The sequence below is a fragment of the Helicoverpa armigera genome, chromosome 9 (assembly GCF_030705265.1).
Source record: "Helicoverpa armigera isolate CAAS_96S chromosome 9, ASM3070526v1, whole genome shotgun sequence".
Lineage (NCBI taxonomy): Eukaryota > Metazoa > Arthropoda > Insecta > Lepidoptera > Noctuidae > Helicoverpa > Helicoverpa armigera.
Window position 1 is genome coordinate 10,881,965 of NC_087128.1, and position 18,697 is coordinate 10,900,661.

General features: G+C 35.4%; 4 protein-coding genes and 1 long non-coding RNA gene across 8 annotated transcripts in view; 3 read left to right on the plus strand and 2 right to left on the minus strand.

The window, feature by feature from the left end:
* Positions 1 to 2,952, minus strand: part of Hecw (Hecw ubiquitin protein ligase) — a 101,996-nt gene extending 99,044 nt beyond the window's left edge. For 2 of the 4 annotated variants that reach the window (XM_064036346.1, XM_064036342.1), the window contains exons 1-2: positions 2,774 to 2,948; positions 966 to 1,383 (exon numbers count right to left, since the gene is read on the minus strand). In XM_064036346.1, coding sequence (XP_063892416.1) covers positions 966 to 1,332 — 367 coding nt within the window. In that variant the 5' untranslated portion in view covers positions 1,333 to 1,383; positions 2,774 to 2,948. Of the gene's footprint in view, positions 1 to 965; positions 1,384 to 2,756 lie in introns of all 4 variants that reach the window. The other 2 variants (XM_064036344.1, XM_064036345.1) reach the window with 2 other exon arrangements.
* Positions 2,953 to 3,289: 337 nt separating this feature from the next.
* On the plus strand, positions 3,290 to 3,902 carry LOC135117266 (uncharacterized). The gene is made up of 2 exons (XR_010276755.1): positions 3,290 to 3,509; positions 3,606 to 3,902. It is a non-coding gene; the product is annotated as an uncharacterized LOC135117266 (long non-coding RNA).
* Positions 3,903 to 4,355: 453 nt separating this feature from the next.
* Positions 4,356 to 6,267, plus strand: LOC110369703 (uncharacterized). Its single transcript, XM_021325219.3, has 6 exons — positions 4,356 to 4,588; positions 4,922 to 5,015; positions 5,133 to 5,272; positions 5,400 to 5,573; positions 5,898 to 6,052; positions 6,126 to 6,267. Exons 1-6 carry the CDS (start codon positions 4,562 to 4,564, stop codon positions 6,172 to 6,174), a joined length of 639 nt encoding a protein of 212 aa, XP_021180894.3. The 5' UTR covers positions 4,356 to 4,561; the 3' UTR covers positions 6,175 to 6,267.
* Positions 6,101 to 9,781, minus strand: LOC110369702 (uncharacterized). Its single transcript, XM_021325218.3, has 5 exons — positions 9,586 to 9,781; positions 9,395 to 9,512; positions 8,873 to 9,066; positions 7,782 to 8,406; positions 6,101 to 7,595 (listed from the first exon to the last, which is right to left on the minus strand). Exons 1-5 carry the CDS (start codon positions 9,675 to 9,677, stop codon positions 6,543 to 6,545), a joined length of 2,082 nt encoding a protein of 693 aa, XP_021180893.3. The 5' UTR covers positions 9,678 to 9,781; the 3' UTR covers positions 6,101 to 6,542.
* Positions 9,782 to 10,254: 473 nt separating this feature from the next.
* Positions 10,255 to 18,639, plus strand: LOC110369748 (tetratricopeptide repeat protein 27). The gene is made up of 12 exons (XM_049839060.2): positions 10,255 to 10,473; positions 10,589 to 10,971; positions 11,403 to 11,664; positions 11,825 to 12,059; positions 12,239 to 12,463; positions 12,729 to 12,900; positions 13,134 to 13,209; positions 13,322 to 13,496; positions 17,132 to 17,318; positions 17,746 to 17,921; positions 18,132 to 18,279; positions 18,372 to 18,639. The coding sequence occupies exons 1-12, from the start codon at positions 10,419 to 10,421 to the stop codon at positions 18,636 to 18,638; spliced, it is 2,361 nt and encodes a 786-aa protein (XP_049695017.2). The 5' UTR covers positions 10,255 to 10,418; the 3' UTR covers position 18,639.
* The last annotated feature ends 58 nt before the right edge of the window (positions 18,640 to 18,697 follow it).

Genomic DNA, 18,697 nt, shown 5'->3' on the forward strand with positions numbered 1-18,697 from the left:
GTGTCAGGTGTCTAACATACCCAATTAGCGAAATGTATCGCTTTCAAATTAACTAGCTAGGGAGCCATGACTCACTTCAACGTGGTTAGCTAACAAACTACCACTGGATATGAATGAAAACGGCTCAATGAACGATACCAAGGCTCCTGCGACTAAATTTAAACATTCATTGAGTAAATTTCCATGCTGTTTTCAAAGTAAAATCTAGCGTATCAGGCACTTGCTGCCACATTGTAGAATCCAGTATTCCTAATAAGTCTAGAAATCGAAATATAATTTATAGTGTTTAGCTGTGAGACCTAGAAAAAGCACAACTCGTTTGCGTGACACGGCCATAAAACAAGGCAGTGCTACCATTATGTAACTTAGATGCAATTACATGCAGTTAACACCCACGCGAATCGAAAACCGCAATCGATATTACACTATACTAACATTTTTGATCCGCTGGCCTATCGCCGATTCCTAATACGTAATCGATAAATATATCTATCGTGACGATATTGATTTTATATTCATAAACTACTGTTTCTCCGGACTCGCCCTCGTTTACTCGGAACTCGAGAGCTAGAGGTAGCACGTCATGGCATTTTAATATATCCTGCAAGTTCCGACATTCTTAATAAAATGGAATATTTGAGCCTTTAGTGATTGGCCTGCAGTAGTCACGAACCGGCGAAATTTTGACATCTTCCGACTCAAGTCGCGTGTCTGGCGCTCGTAGTATGTACCTCAATTTATTTTGTGGATTGAATATTGAATTGGTATGAAAGGTATTTTTCTAGCGAGTATAAAAGTTGCGTATGCATCTGATAGTAAGGTCAAATCGTGAGGTACATACTCTTTAGTGTTGAATTCTTATGTTTATGATAGCTTATTTCGGTAAAATTTTAGACGAAGATGCGACTAGAATACAATTTTATTGATTGGTGGATCAAATAAAATTAGATAAATATAAAACATACCTATGCAGCATAGTGCGATGTAGTCGAACTCTGTAGCAGTTCCTTCCGGCAGGCTCCATGATATCTTGAACTCGTTGCCCTCCGCCGTCCAGGTCAACGACGGCGTCGTCCTCTCGTTGGCACCATATACATCCTTTTTTTCATCCACCTCGCTACTCAGCGTTTCTTTGTCTATGGCATCTATGGCACTGTCATCTTTGGAAGTGTTGGCACTTGGTTCTTCGGTATTAACCGTCGTTCGACAGTCTTCGGCATTCTCGTCAACTGGTTTGTCGCCTACTTCGTCATTTTCGACCACTTTGTCCTCGCTCTCGTCCGTCTGTTTCTCGTCTTCCATAGGACATTCCACGTCATGTTCCTCAGACATGTCTCCTCGATCACGCGATTTAGTTACACATTGTTTTTGTTTTTTAATTTACTGAAAGTTTGTTATAAAGAGTAACTTGAATATGATAGAAATAGAGCTGAACGAAAGAATGTGGAAGCTGCGTGATTTTGAACTTCATAAGCTCAATTGATATGCAACAAAACAATAACCGCGCAATAACGCGTTGGAAAAATCTCTAAAGCTAATAAAATCTTAAGATGCAGGAGCAAGAGAGGTATTTAGTATGAAGGGACAGTGCGACTGGCGCGCAGGGGGGGTGAGGGGTGGCAAGACGAGTGCGGGGCGGGGAGCCGGCGACGTCGCGACGCCAGCCCGGCCGGCGCCGCCGCCGTCGACCTACTGCCAACTAATGCGGCCTATTCAACTCTCAGCAAATCACTAAGTATCATGATTACTGATACTGTTATCATAAGGATTCACTGACAGTTATTTTAATCATATTAGTTGATTGATATTTATAGATGCAACAGATTTTCTCAGAATAACTATTTCATTATATTTTACTAATATAGCCACAGTATAGAAAATAAGAAAAATAAATTATAAAAAAAAATTACATAGAAATACATTATTTTTTACACTCATTTCAACGAAAACTAAATATAATGTTGATGATATTGTTTATTCCATGTAATACTAACTGAATGATTAGTGATAGTAAGTAAATGATAATGCTGTGGATAAGTAACTGGATACAAATAGGTTGAGTATACAATGAGTTTATATGCTTTTGTTACCAGTGTATAAAAGAAATATAATTCAGTAAGAAATCATCATACCGTCATCAAATTGATTTTAACCATTTTTTATTGTAAATTAATCTACAAATAGAGAAATTTCAAAGAATCATAAGCCCTTACTTGAATAATACTGTACAATACCAGATTTGAATACAAGTGAGCTTCACTCGAAGCCATTTTTCAAAATACTTGTAAACATTTCTTTGGAAAATAAATGATTTGATATGGGAAGAAAGGTAATATATTTTTAACTATTTAGAAAAATGAATTGTGATTTTTATGCGAAGTGCATGGGCATGATAATGATAAAAATCATGTAAAAAAAGCATTTTTTTTGGATGAACCAAAGCAAAATAAATGTAATCAGTTGTTCATGCTTTGCTATATGGACAGAACCAAAATATATTTAGTAACGTACAGCCCAAAGAAAATATATCCTGATTTAAGCATACCTATTCTCCTGATCAATTTGTACTATAGAAATGTAGAATATTAGATATGCAAGCAGAACAAAAATAATACCTAGGTGAAAATAAAGAAAATTAATAAAAACAAGCAGCATAATTCTAGGGCAATATAAAAAGTTCTCTTGTAAACTAATCACGGTTACACGTATTACGACGATGCTTTATTAAATAAGCTATTTGTACAGTTATTTTTTACTTTTGCTCTTTTCCTACCATTGGGATAGTTATCAGAAGGAATATTACATAACACCACAACATACACTTTTTGGAAAAATATTTTGAGTTTTTCACACAAAATTCACTGTCGGTGAATTTTTATTAGCGATTTTCGAAAAAAATTGGCTTTTCTCCAATGCAGGCGATTCTTTCCGCAGCGGATGACATTGACATTTTGTTATGTTTAGAAATCGAACACGGATGTTGTTAAAATAAATATTTGGATGCTCAAGAGTTCAACAATAAATTGTAATTGCTTTTGAATTAGAATCTATGTCTCAAGATAATAGAATGAATTAATAAAAATGCAATTAAAATCATTATTATGGTAAACAATAATATTTTCCTAGCTATCAGTTCTGATAAAATTACTAAACGAAAAGACAACTGCCAAAGTTTGCGTTCCAGAACAAAATCAAAATAGTTCAATCCTTAGCATAGAAAATCAAAACAGTCGGATTACTCTTATGAAAAGGCATGAAAGTAAAAGAGATACCGATAAAACGTATGATCAATATTTACTATGTAGAAATCTCTGGAATAAAATGTTTTTGAATTTTAATTAAAATCTGTTCGATTCAAAGTTAGCATTGTTGATTATCTTAAAACAGAAAATAAGGTAAAATACATGAATATGACTTCAATTGCTCCATCAGATTCAGAGTCAAATGTAAGCGGTTTCATGCGGTACAGTGATAAAGATGTAAAAAATTTGTACACTTCAATTATACAGGTAAGCCAACAGTTATTAAGGATTGATTCAAAAAGTTTAGTTAGTAGTTAAAATTAATAAGCATAGTAACCTATTGCTCTTCAATTATTCTTACAGAACATGGAAACAATCAGCCAAGATATTTTACAAGTTGAAAATAATATTAAAAACCTAATGAAACAAGCAGGTCCTTTGGAGGGTCAACTTTCCATTCTTCTGCAATCACTGCCAAAACCAAACTTGGAACTACCTATGGATACGGATTAGCTGTTATTTTAGAACGATTACGTAGTTGATATTATGATGATGTATGTATGTATTTTTAAGAAATAAAAATATTGTCGAGAGTGTAGCAAAGGTGCAAAGCAAAGGTCAGGACTTTTTAAGTAACTGAAATAAAACTTCTTACAAATGGCCAGTTTTTAATTTCTAGCAGATAGCAACAAACAGTCTCGGTTCACCAAAGCGAAGTTAACTGCAATTTCAGGGTGGTTTTCCAAGCTAACTCTCAACCACATGCAAGCCAGAGTGCCCCGAGTCACCAACAGATTTTCAGTGCTCAATCACAGACAAACCTTAGGCCCTAGGTAAGAAGTCTCATCCCAAGTTTTGCAATTATTATTGAAGATTATTTTTTGAGTCCCTTATTCTTAACACACCCTTTACTTGTGGTCATCTTTAACCAAGTTAAGGAATGTGGAAATAAACAAGAAAATGTGTTCAACAAACCTTCTTTCATTTTGTCACTTGTTGCGAAATAAAAACTTAAACTATTTAAAAAAATAATAGTGAATACGTCAAAAAAAATATTCAGACATTTTGTAGCTTTCATACGTGACAGATACACGAATTTCTTAAAATATTTATTATAAGTGTTGTTTATACAGATGCCTAGTAGCACAGAAGTGACCACTAGACCGAAGTCGCCGAGTCGCACCGAAGCCATCTCCAGAGCGCTTGTTAACCGCCCTATTTATGGCACCGGCGTACTAATAGGCTAGTATCACAAGATCTTCAAAGCCCGCCCGCCTTCAAATCCACGCCTTCATACAATAACCATTTAATTTCCCCAAATGTCCGAAGAGGTTTTGCCTATGGAGGTAAGCAGGACTGTCAGTGCTTGCCTTTTGCGTGCTCGGCACCTCTTAGATTAAAAATTGAAAATCAGTAGCCCATCGTCATCGCGGTGGAAATATTGAACTTGTAACTAAACTTGATGATACGCTCAAAATCAAACCTTAAGATAACGAATAAGCCATGTTAATCAATGCCCTCAGGCACCCATTGCAATTTTCAAACGCCCCACCAACAAACCTATAGTTACTTACTCCGGGTCCTTGGGTGTTCGAAACAGATCTTGTTTTAATTATTTTAATAGGTACCTAGCTAATGTCCAAATTCTTTTTTTTTCTTAATATTTTTTTCTACCGAAGTCCCTCGAATGCCCGAATGGAATATGCGAATTAACAGCATATGAGGAGAAAGATCCTGCCTTGATTGAATGTGACAGCGATACCATTAGTCGAGGTAAAACAGTAAAAACTTATCCTAATTATCAAAACTTTCATCAATTTTCTACAATACAAGAGTTGGTAAGTACATATTCTTTTATTATCTTTTCATTATGATCGTCTCTTTCTTCAGACAATTGGGTAGAAGATCGAACGGAATGTCCAAAAACTGGCACCTTTTACTTCCCTCCAAAAGAAAAAATAGACTTCGAAAAAATGAAACCAGAATCAAGGCAGCCAGACTTTAGGCAAAATAAATTAAATAGTACACAGGTCAGATTGATCTTATATTTAGCTACCTTTTGAAAGAACAGGCGTACTCATTTCATGTAGACTTAGTTCTGAGAATAATCTTCAAAGTATTTAACCGACCCTGTGAATAGACTTACCTCATTTTCAGAGTAACATAGCATCGGTAATCCGCCATGATAGCCACGACAAGTGCGCGAATTATGCGACGACCAACGATTTGGTGTACAACCATCTGCCAAAACCCCTCTGTGGTCCGATTCAGCGATATTATAAACGAGCGGAACATCAATTCTATCCCCAACCCGACCTGATGAAATGTTTTGTATGTAGAACTTAATAATATAATTTTGTGTTTATAAAATAATGGATTAAGCAGCAAGGGCGTAAGGAGGCTAAACAACATTGTATTGTTGCCTCTGTAGTGCACCCTCTGCGCTGTGCCACCACCGCAAAAAATATGCCATTCCGTGCTCACTATGTCCAGTGCATGGAGTATAGGAAAATCCCACCAGCTTGGCCTTTGTCCAGCAGGGGGCGGTGACGACGACGATGGCTAGTGTAAGCTCCTAATCCTACTCATTGCTTACACCAGCTCAGTAGCAGATTTAAAGCAATCTCATCAATTATTGATGTTCACTTCCTTAAGGGCAATGTGACTGAATGGGGTTTGAGGCAGCAGATGGAATATGAGTGGAAGTGCACCGATGTTTCCGACTACATATCCACCTTGTACGAAGACACGTTTGTACCTCCGCAGTTACATCAGTACTTGCCGCAAGCAGAGAGGAAGGCACGAGATTCGTGAGTACACATAGCAGCATTTAGCAAGGATTAAGAATAACCACATAATACAATTTTACGCTTTTTATTGCAGGAGTTTCACAAAAAGTTTCCGTTATTCGATGACAAAATCAAAACGATGATAACATCAAGAATCATTTTCTCTTTTTGCAAAAAATTATTTAGTCTTTACAATATCACATTTTGTTCGACAATAGGACAGTGACGTCCATATAAAAATTGTTAACAATACAATAATTCTTAATGCTTTCATATCGCCAACACCTGGCACCAACACGAGATCAGCAAATACGTCTTATAAACTAAGTTTAGTCTCAAACGTTACAACTAACAATCGCTTACAACTAACATGATATAACTTAACAAAATGTTCTTAACGTAATGGCAGTTCACAGAACTTTCAAAAAAATATATATAAAATAGATAAGAGCAAGACAAAAAAATACGTACGAATTTATAGAAAACAAGTCGGAAATGCGAAGGCAGTTGACTAGTTGTCAAGCGATTCGAAAGAATTGACTCGCGGCAGCTTTATGAGACCTGACCCGCCAGGGGTCTTGAACATGCCAGTGTGCACGTATTGCTGATGTTGAGCAAACACATTCGCTGACATTGCCGTCTGTTGAGCAAATTGAGCCTGAGGTATGTGGACATGGCTGTTATACTGCATCTGAGGGAACACTGGAGAGCTTATTCGGCTGAAGTTCTGTGGCGACTGGAAGCCATTGAAACTATTCATGGTTGGGAAGCGATCTAACACCATTGGTTCTCCGCAGACGGACTCTTCGCGGGAAGGTGGCTGCGAGAATACGTTGCGCTGGTTCACGCTTGACGTCTGGGATTCGAAACCCGAACTTTGGCTCGAGGAACGACTCCCGTCTACACTGAATATCTGGCGCTCACCCTCAGAGCCCCAGTAACCACCAGCCACCCAAGAAGTGCCGTGACCCAGTTTGCTCGGCGATATAAGGGGCCTAGAACGAGCCATAGGCGTCGGAGCAATAAAACTGGGAGTAGCGGTAAATTTTCGCAAGGAAAAGACGGAATTGGTTTTCTTCTTTGTCTTTGTCGGACTACCTATGCATAAGGAACTGATGCTTTCATCTAACTCAGAGTCTGAGTCATCCTTCAAGAGCTTCTGATATTTATTGAAAGAAGGTTTGACAAATATTGTGTCGGACACGGAACTTGGACTTTTGCTTATAACAGAATTAACACAGAATGTTGAATTGAGTTTGGGTTTTGTCCAAATACTGTCAGCTCTTGGGGTAAAAGTTCTGCCATTCATCATGCTAGAGTTGAGGCTGAGGCCGAGATTTTCGTTAGATGACTCTGAGAAATTGTGTAAGCCGAATTTACTCAAGGAGACATCATCGTCACTTTCTAAATGCATAGTGTCTTCGTCATTATCAATAGGCGTATTTGCTGATAGGTTAGACAGATTCTTCATTCGCTTCGGCGATGTTGGGGATTTCTTTGCCGCACTTCTGTTGTCTGCCTGCATTCTTTTGTACACCAATATTACTATGAAGGTACATAATGTCTGCAACAAATATTTTTATCATTAGTTTTATTTTTCTAGTTTTTTTTAGTAAGTTCTTAGATTATGTTAAATTTAGAATAAAGTTTATTATTAATTATAAATGATATTTTTGTTTTTTATTTTTATAAAGATTCATGGGATGATGGTATAACAATTGATTTGATTTTATAACTTTGTTGTACTAACCTTAATCAAACTCAAATAAATAGGTTCCACAGCCACATAACGATGTCCTATAGTAGCAATAGCAAACATCAGCCATTGGAAGTCAATGATAATAGTATTCTTCAAACTGTTCGCATTCCAGATGAGTCCAATTATTTGTAAAAAGCATACAAAACTCCCTAAAGTTTCCTGAGTCGTCATATTTAATTGGTCTATTTGTATGTGTCTAAAATTAAAACTTTTTGGCATCATGTTCACAATATTTATGTCATAGATATAATTTTCTAGTGCAGGGAATGTCATAGTAGTCTTCATTTCAATGATAGAGTAAATTCTTTCTAGAAGACCTAGTACTATTTCCTTTATATTAGTTATTGTACTAAGTAAATTCTTGTATCTTAATGTTAAGTTTGTGTAAAGTTCAAAAGAAACCAGTATAAAAAGTATAACTGCAATAAGCATTGAGGTATTGTTTATAAGTTTTCTCAGCAGTTTGTTTTCTTTCAACTGCTTTTGATTTATCCTTTCAGATGTCCTTGTTTCTAATAATTTAGACCCCAGAAGGGTTTCTTTTTCTTTGTGCAATTTCATTTGGAGAACTCTCCGGCATGGGCTACATAGCTTGTATGCCTTCTCCAACTGCATCCTGAAAAACAGAAAAAAGCTTTTGAACAAAACTATTTAGAATAATATAATAGAAATAATTGGCAGACTTTCTAAATGTATGAATAAAATATTCTATTGTTTACTCAAAATTAATTCTCTTGACATGTAAGTCAGAATAATATGCAAATTGATTCTATTTAATATGAATTCATCACCTAATTATGCCACCAATACTAAGTATCTATTACAATTCGTACTGGTACATAAAAATGTTCAGTTTTAGTCAAGATTAATAGAAAATTGGATAAGTAAACATGACGTCTTGAAGTGACTGATAACACTGATTAAACAATTAGCAGCTTGAGATAAGTACGTGGCCTCTAACATAGTATGTACGGCCATGAGAGACTTCTTATCTCCTATACATTTTGTTAAGTTCTATTGAACTCTCAAGTTTTAGGAATATGATGACTGAAATATAGATTTTATTGGTGTGTAAAACTTACTTATATGATTCTATTTCATCGTCAAACTTCTTCTCATTCATAGGAACAAAATTGGCTAGTTGTGTCACTTTCAGCTGCTGATTTATATTACACATTTTGCAGAGTCCATTCTTTGGTGGACTATTTCTGAAGACCTTTGGTGTCTGGATACCCTGGTCACTGCATGCTGTGATTGGTTTGTTGTAGTCTCCGTCCTAGAATTTAATAAATACATTTTAATACACACTGCCATTGTATGGTCGAGTTAATGGAAATTAGTAGTTACATGGTTATGTCAGCGATTGTTCTATAAATACTTTTAAGACAAGTGTCTCTAGTATTGCTTATTAGTTTTAAACACCATAAAAAACTGAAACATTGCCAATTTCTCTAGTAAAAGATTAGGTAAGAATATTGATGAAAGTTCTATAAAAAAATATACTACATTGATTTCTAGGAAATTCCAAATAATAATTAAGTGGTGCCATAGCAGTAAACACTGAATATTTGGAGCTAATTCACACATATTCGGAAAAACTTTACCTTGGTGAATCCATTGTACTGCTCACATTTTGGGCAAGTCCAGCAGTTGCGTTCTGGATATTTAACCCAAAAGTCACTGTTACAGAACCAACAGTTTACGCGCCAAGGCAAAGCTGACCTGTTACAACAATAAAATACATTTTTATTTTCTGTCGGGCGGGAAAGCATTATCTATAACCTCACCAACTTACCGTAATTTATAAAGTAATTTAAGTAGTAATACGGTACATAAAACAACAGCTATACTTATCAGCACTGACTCCATTTTATAAATATATTTCATTTTTGTTAAGCTTTATTTCCTAAAAATTCTTAATTTCCCTAACCTAAAAGTACACCCATTTTGTTTGCCATAGACTATTTTTTAATGATTGAAGAAGTGAAAGGAGTTTCATTGGGGACGACCATAGAGAACGTGTACTCTGTGGTGTGTGGTCTGAAAACTGAAAACTCTGAAAAGTTTTCTTGAAATACAAATTGCGTGGTGCGTTACGAGAATTTATCATTATTAGAAAATCTTGTCATTTCTACTCGCAATTACTCATTGCTCGAGCTAATTCACACTTTTACGTGTTATCAAGGTGAATGCTTTGACTGCTAGAATAAACAAAGTAATTTTTGATGTCCTTGTTCAACTCTGAAAGTTCTTATCATTCAAATGTTATACGTTATAATATATAACATAATCAGCAGCAAAAAAAATGCAACGCTAACGGCTAATATAGACCTCAGGAGATTGATGATGACGAGCAACGATAAATTGAAACGAAACGCATCTCGAGGACACTCACACACAATCTGAGAGCGGCAATGACTTTGACATCTGTTTGTTTTGAGGTTACACCGAAATGTCAAATTCAGAAACACGCACGAGCGAGTGAGCGAGCCAAGTTTGGGAAAATTATGTGATAAACATAACTGAAACCTACTTAAATATTTCGGGCAAAATAATCAAATTGCTCAAGCTTTCTTAAATTGTATAGTTTTGTGAAATTTCCATATTGATAAGTGTACCACAACCACAATGTCACCAGAATCTATATTATTTTTGTGCAACTTTGATGACCATCTGAACACTGGTAAGGTTATTCCGTTTCTAAGTTTTAGCCGAACTAAACACGTTTAAAATCCTACCGTATTTATGCCCAGTATGTACCTACATTTCAAAACTTAATGATTAATCATCCCTTTTAGAACATGAAACTATCAAAAATCTTTGGTCAGAAAAATGGTCAGTCAATAACGTGGACTTATGTAAAGAAGTGCTCGCAACTGGTCTTGAGACAGATGCGTTGAAGGAATTGATAAAAAAGTACCAAAAAGATGCAAATATTGTTGAAAACCTTCTTTATGTATCAGTAAGTTCATTTCTGACGTTTTGTGATCGTAATTGGAACCCACACCCTCAACCATTGAGTATAGAAGAGTTCTTTGGTAAAGAGTGGCCTAAGGAGGTTGATGCTAATGTGCTGCTTCAAAGGGACTCCGAGCCGATATATGTGAACATCCTACATCCTGAATTGTTGTACTTCTCAACGCAAGTCTTCAATGCCATGTGTAATGCGGACCAGAGCTTGGTAAGATATTATATCCAGTTATCTTAGTTGTATTTTAATTATAAAACAATGTGAATTGTTCTTTAAAACTTACATTTACTCATTAATTTTCAAAATATTAAATTTCCAAAAATAACTTCTCTACATATTTATATGTGATATGTGATGACTGATGACTTCAAGTCTGTAAAAATATGTCACATCATTTTAAACCAGTATGAAAAATTACATTAATGACTTGAAATATTCATTGTTAGATAAACTAACTCGTAAAATTGAAGGGATGATAAAGCAATTTCTGTTATCTGACTCAGCCATTGATGACTTTCATAAATAAAACACTAAAATTTCAAGGTACTACAAGATAGTCTCATAAAACTACAGAGCTATTTATTAATACTGAAAGCAAATAAAAAAAAATCTTCAATAAAATATCCCATTCTTATTTACAGCTACACTTATGGTGGTACTTCAGAAGCAAGGTGGTCCACCAAAAAGTTCTAGAAGACACTAGTGCAACTCTATACTCGGAACTTGAGATCATTATAGCTAAGCTTACAAACCTTCTTCATGTTATACAAGATAAGCCGAGGCTGCAAATCCTACTGTGTATGGAGATAGCCCAGGCATACCTTATGTATGGTAGAGTGCAGAGGACTGAGGAGTATCTGAAGAGGGCCAGGGATCTTGCGGGATTGAAGCTTGAGTTAACAGGTAATAATAGTTTGATAATTAAGTAAAAAAGAACAGTTTTACTACTACAATAAATACATGCTCGTTTTAAAATTACTACCATTTTGGTAGAAAATTTTGTATACAACATGGCAACACTACTCTCAAAAATCAAACACAAATGGTATAAAATGTTTTTCAGGCATTCTGGGCAAAAGAACAAAGTTCCAGCAAACATCTCTACCCCAGCTTGCTTTATCCAGTGAACTAGACTCCAACATAGAGAGACCATCGGCTGAAGAAAGTCATGGTGATGCTGAGCTGCCTCCCGACCTTGAACTGCAAGATGATGTGAGGTTGAACAAGATAGAGTATGCTGAGACTATAAGCCAAGCTGAACTGCCGAGTTTAGAGCAGATCTTGTGTTTGTTGACTGTGTAAGTAATTTTTATTATTAATGTTAGCACTATGGACAACATCTATAGTTATAAAAATTGAGAATTAATATTCTCACTACTTACTGAATTTATATTTTCACCTATGTCCTGTGAAATGTTTCATTACTGTTTACTCGGGAATAATGAATTTAAATCATTATTTATATAATTTTTTACAGCCAATATCTAATGAAAGCTCAACCAAAAGATGCCTTAATGGATGAAGAGTTAGCGCCGTATATCGAAGCTGTGTTAACGCAGAAGAAAGGTGCCTGGCCTACCAGAGTGGCTGCTCTACTCATCAGATGTAAACTGGAAGCCAATCATAAGAGAACTGTGGAGCGAGCAATGTTGCAGTGTGAGACTATTGTCAATGATAAGACCGGTGCTAGTTCTACTACTAGGTGAGTCTTGAATCCCCATTACCCTGTCTTTTCGACTTTTACGCTGACTATTTTTAGGTTTTTATATTCTCTGATTTCTGTTCTATTGTACACATATCCTTCTCTTGAATGAAAGCATTTTTATTAGGTACATAAAACATTTTTCAAATATAGAACCTGTGTGTATGTGCGTATGTATATGAATAATGTTTCCATTTCTTAAATTACGAGCTTATGTTATGGCTGCAGATTCCATTTACTCAATTTTTTATACGTTTTACTTCAGATTGTCGTACCTCTGGGCGACAGGCTTACAACCGGCATGGATGTGGAGGCAACAGCTAGCAGATTTATACTTGAACTTAGGGTTAGTAAAGGCTGCACTTGAAGAATACCTGAAATTACAGCTGTGGGAAGATGTAATCGTGTGTTATACTACTTTGCAGTTAAGACATAAGGTAAGCATTTCAAATTATTTGTGGATCTATCTATCTGTTAATTTGCTTACTAAAATAGAGATAAGAATTTGACATTACTTGTATAGAACTAATATTAAAATTCTATCTAGTAAAGAAAACAAAAGATACCTCCATAGGTTATTGAAATTTGCAGTTAAATACTGCAGCTTTAGCACAGGTATTCAACTACGGAAAATGTAGGAAAAATCTCATTTATTTTCTCCATTTTTTAGGCAGCAGAAGTAATACAACAGCAGATTGATATAAACCCAACTGTCAAGTTATACTGCCTTCTTGGTGATGCAACTGGTGAATATTTTATATCTTTTTAATTGTATATACAGAAAGTTTCTGTGTTTTTGTGTTGCCAGTATAAAAAATACTTTTCCACTATTTTATGAATAATCTTGAAATGTTTCAGACGATGTTAAATGCTACGAGAAAGCATGGGAATTCTCGAACCATAAGAGCAGTAGAGCGCAAAGGCATTGGGGTAATTTCTTGTTTGACCACAAAGAATATGAACAATGCATTCCACACTATGAGAAGTCAGTCGAAATTAATTCAATACAAGAGAGAGTTTGGTTGAGACTTGGGTAAGTTCAGATAATTTATAAAACTGTATTGTATACGAATGCTTGACAAGAAAATCATTATGCACTCAAGAGGATGCCTTTTCCACCTGTTTTCAATATCGAAATGTGTTTGCATTAGCTATGGAAATCTTAGAAGTTGAGCCTGGCTTAGCTTGTGTTCCCAAAACTTTATATTTTAGTATCAATCTCGTAAATCATAGTTTATAACGAAAAGCTTTTATAAATTTTCCAAAACATATTCATATGTTACAGCCAAAGTGATTAAATATATATTATACATAATGACTGATCATTGTATATAATAAGTGATGAAAACATGTAGAATAAAATATTGGCGGATAAAAAAGCGTGATCTTAGTAGTGAAAATGTAGCTAAATTTCAAAATTACCTTAAATGTATTTCTTTTTCTGACATGTATAAAACTGAAGATGCAAACGAGGCATTCGATTGTTTCTTTGAGCATTTCCAACTTTTGTACGATCTCTGTTTCCCTTACAAATTAATAACTGTCAACGCAACAAAAAATATTAAATGGATTTCTCATGGCATCAGATTGTGCAGCAGGAAACAAAGGCACCTGCTATGGAAATATAGACGAGAACCTTCAAGCTTTAATAAAATTCATTTCAAAAATTACTCCCAAAGACTTCGTAAAATCATTAAACTAACGCAAAAAGCTCAAAATAACTATTTTATTAATACCTCAAATAATAAGTCAAAAGCGTCTTGGCAGGTTATAAATAAAAATAGGCCCATAACAGAATCTATTTCTCAAATACGAGTTGATAATACTATAATTACTAATCCAGTACAGATCGCAAATGCCTTTAATAATCATTTTATTGATCAGACAAAGAATCTCTTAACTTCAAAACCAAACACAAGTAATATCATAAATAATCCTCACTCGATGTTCATGCATCCTGTTGTACCGCAAGATGTTATAAGAGCGATACAGTCTTTAAAAAATAAAGCTAGTACTGGCTACGATGGTATATCAACCAAGGTCATAAAATCCGTATCGAGTGACATTGCTTTACAATTAAGTCACATTCTCAATTTGTGTATCAGCTCTGGAGTATTTCCAAATAACCTTAAAACAGTTATAGTCAAACCACTCTTTAAAAAAAATGCTAAAGACGATATGGCAAATTATAGGCCAATCGCTTTAATAACAATTTTTTCTAAAATAATAGAAAAAATTCTTTATGACGCGATAAATAATTTCCTATCTAAATATGATATTCTTAGTGCACAACAAAAGGGATTCAGAAAAGGCAAGGGCATAAATGCGGCTGTTTATGATCTATTAAATTTAATTATGAGAAATGTTGACAATAAGGTTCCAGTTTGTGCAATTCTAACTGATATGACAAGAGCTTTCGACTGTGTCGACCACGAAACACTGCTTAGGAAGCTAAGCATTATAGGCATCAGAGGAAATATGCTTAACCTTTTAAAGTCGTATCTAAGCAATCGAAAACAGTTTACCGAAATTTCTAAAATATGTGTCAAAACAAAACGAGAGAAAAAATATTTATCTGAACATAGATTTGTTAGGTATGGCGTGCCACAGGGCAGTGTATTAGGCCCTTTACTATTTTTAATTTATATTAATGACTTGCCGCATCATATAAATCACCCTATGGTTTTATTCGCTGACGATAGCACTGCCTTGATTAAATGCACTGACCCTAAAGATTATGAACATGACATAAATAATACCTTATCTAACATTATAAAATGGCTCGACCAAAATAATTTGATGATTAATATACCTAAGACTAATGTTATGCATTTTTACCAGCGACTACCTCCGCAATCTTTAGATTTAAATTACAATGGACAAAAAGTAGACCAAGTACAAGTTGCAAAATTCTTAGGTATTATGATAGATAGCCAACTTACCTGGAAGCCACAGGCAGAAGAGATATGCAAAAGATTAAGTACAGCGGCTTATGTGCTTTTCAGTCTATCAAAAAAAGTCAATATGGCTACCAGACTTGTTGCTTATCATGGTTTGGTGGCATCAATACTCAGATTCGGAATTATATTCTGGGGAAATTGTAGTCTGAGAGAACAGGTATTCAAAGCCCAAAAAAGATGCATAAGAGCTATGTGTAACATTAAAGTGACAGACAGCTGTGTGCCTGCATTTAAGTCCCTAAACTTACTAACACTTCCATCACTGTACATTCTCGAAATAGCTGTCTTTGTAAAATCAAATATGCATCTTTTTACTAAATTGTCAGAAAATAGGAAAAGACCACTAAGAAAGCAATATACCAACAACTTGTGTGTTAATGAGCATAAGACAGCTTTATATAAGAAAAGTGTTCTAGGTATGTGCCCGGTTATATTCAACAAAATACCAGATAGCATTAAAAATGAGCCCATGTCAATCTTTAAAAAAAAATTAACATCCTATTTATTAAAGAAATGTTATTATTCCATCTCTGAATTTATAAGTGATAAAATAGACATTGTATAGCATCCAATTTTAATATTGTTATTAACCTAATGTATTAACCTATTGTAATTAATTAAAGTTCCTAATTTTGCATGCCTAAGTTAAGGTAGAATGTACAAGGATCGCCAATTGCATTTTTGTAACATCTGTATTTATATTGTACCTACATTCCGTTGCAAATAAACTATTATTCTATTCTATTCTATTCTATTCTAATACCCAAATTGACTAGACAGTGTGATAGATTAATCACTTTATCTGGATCTAATTCATAATAGCTGGTCAAAGTTAGCCAAAGTAATAAATATGGTATAATCGTCTGACTACTTACTGATTCTTAGAAAAGGCTCAAGTTATTATCGACTCTTTTTATGATAAATCATCAAATGATTCCTCCCACTGTGGGAGAGCAGCGTGAGAGACTCAGAGAGCGTGAGCGTGAGCGTGCAGCGTGAGGTCAGACTGTTAGTGGCTTAAACCCACGCGTTGAACAACGCGCGCCGCCGAGACGGGTCCGTGTCTCCCAGGAGACGGAAGGCCGATAAGGCACCCGAACTCATCGCACAGGCCCACGTCTACGGTGGCTGGGAGTCGTCTCTCGACCACACAGAAGGAGACGATGGCATCCCAGTACCTCTCGCCCCGGACCTTGGCTTGAACCAGGGCCGGGCGCGAGAGGTCGCCGCTGCCGACTGCCTCGACGAGGACACGGCGGTGCCCTTCCCGGGCAGGGCACACTCCGGGCCGTCCGTGCAGTGGCCCGAGCCACACTTTTCGCTACTATTATGGGGTGCACTGAGCTAACTAGCCTTTTTCGAATTATATTAAGGTCAGCTACCAGGCACTTTAGTTAGTTAACATGAAATAATAATCTTTACCTACTTGTTTTATTACATTATCTAAGTCTATGGAGATATTATATAAAATTGCTAGTTAATGTGATTAATTCTGTGTCAATTATCACTTTATCCAAATTGAGTAGATATTATAAATAATAGCTAGATAATATGTATAATATGCGGACTTATTACTTTGGCTGTAACACATACATAACAAAGTACTGAGCGTCGCTTAATTTCTAATTATGCCCAGTTTAAGTTGCCATTTTAGTATTGGTCTTCTAAAGAAGACTGCGTAGCTGTAATTATATAAATATAATTACAGCTACGCAGCACTAATGATTGAAAACTGGGAAGTGTCAGCGAAGGCGTACCGTCGCTACACATACTTGCAGCCCAACACATTCGAAGCATGGAATAACCTCGCCAAAGTGTACGTAAAGCAGGGAGACAAGAATAGAGCTTACAGAGCTCTGATGGAAGCTTTGAGGTTCAATTATGATAACTGGAAGGTTAGTTTTATTAGTTAAAGTTGAATGCTTTGACTGGTAGTGGGAAATTCAAATCATTTGGTTCTTTTATGCATTACACCTTATAAGTTAACATACGCTAAGCGGCGTGATCGATCGTGGTAATAATATACCTGAAAGCAATTTTTGATTTTCTTATTTAACTCTGAAAATTCCGACACTACGAATGCAATCTGATGATGCAAATGAATATAGCATTCAGATTCATTGTTATATTATTACTGCGATCGATAACATCACGGCCCAAATCAAAGTTAACATTAGTGAAACATCAAAAGATGATTTTATTTTGAATTGTCCGCTACCAGTTGAAGAATTCACCTTAGTAAGCTTCTAACTTTTTAAGTATAGGCTTTCTTTCGTATTCGTCATAAGTATTTAATTAACAACTTAAATATAACCTTTTCAGCTATGGGAGAATGTAATAGTGGTTAGCATGGACACGGGTCATTTCGAAGACGTGATACGTGGATGCCACCGGCTACTGGACTTGCAGCAGAAGTTTGAAGATGTTGAGGTTTTAGGCCTCTTGGTGCGAGCCATAGTTCAGGATAGTCAGGATGCGGACGGCAACAGTGCTGCTAGGTGAGGAAAATATCTGTACTTATTTATAGTTAATTGTGTTAAGTTTGTATATATATTCAGACTTTATGCAACATGAAACATACATAATTTAAAATAAACACCTTTTGAAAATACTTCCTTTTATGTTTTCGCAATCTATAGACATATACATTTATGTGTTGAACATAAAATTGTTATTCTTTATGATATGTAAGTTGTATATTTTTTCAGATTACGAAAACGAGTTTTGGAATTATTCGGAAGGATAACATCAATCCATCAAAACAAGCCGGAAATATGGCAACTTTATTCCGATTTAAGTCCAACTTATTTGCTAAGAGCGCAGCGTTTACTCAAGGCGTATAAGGGCTTTACTCTGGTAACTAGTTATTTAACGTAATTGTATACAAAACCAAACTATTTATACGTACTTATATTATTATTTATTTGTTTTTTTTTTTTCATTTTCAGAGTGGCAACTGGGCTAACAATCCAAGTACATGCAAACAAGTAATCGAAATGGCGCAATCGCTTCTGGAACTGAGCCAGCAAGCCAGACAAGAAGCAGAAGAGAAGGATATACTTCAAGCTAATCAGCAACTGTCTTCAGCACGTCTCACCGGCCAGGCCGTCATTAGAGCAGCTGAAAAACAGGACTGGCCCGAAACCAAAAGTATACTTGAAGAATTAAAAGAGCAATTTACAAAAGTTTCAGAATATATGAAATCAGTTATGTAAATGTTTTGTTTTATTTACTTTTCCTTTTTCTGCAACACCATGTAAAATATTACTGAGGC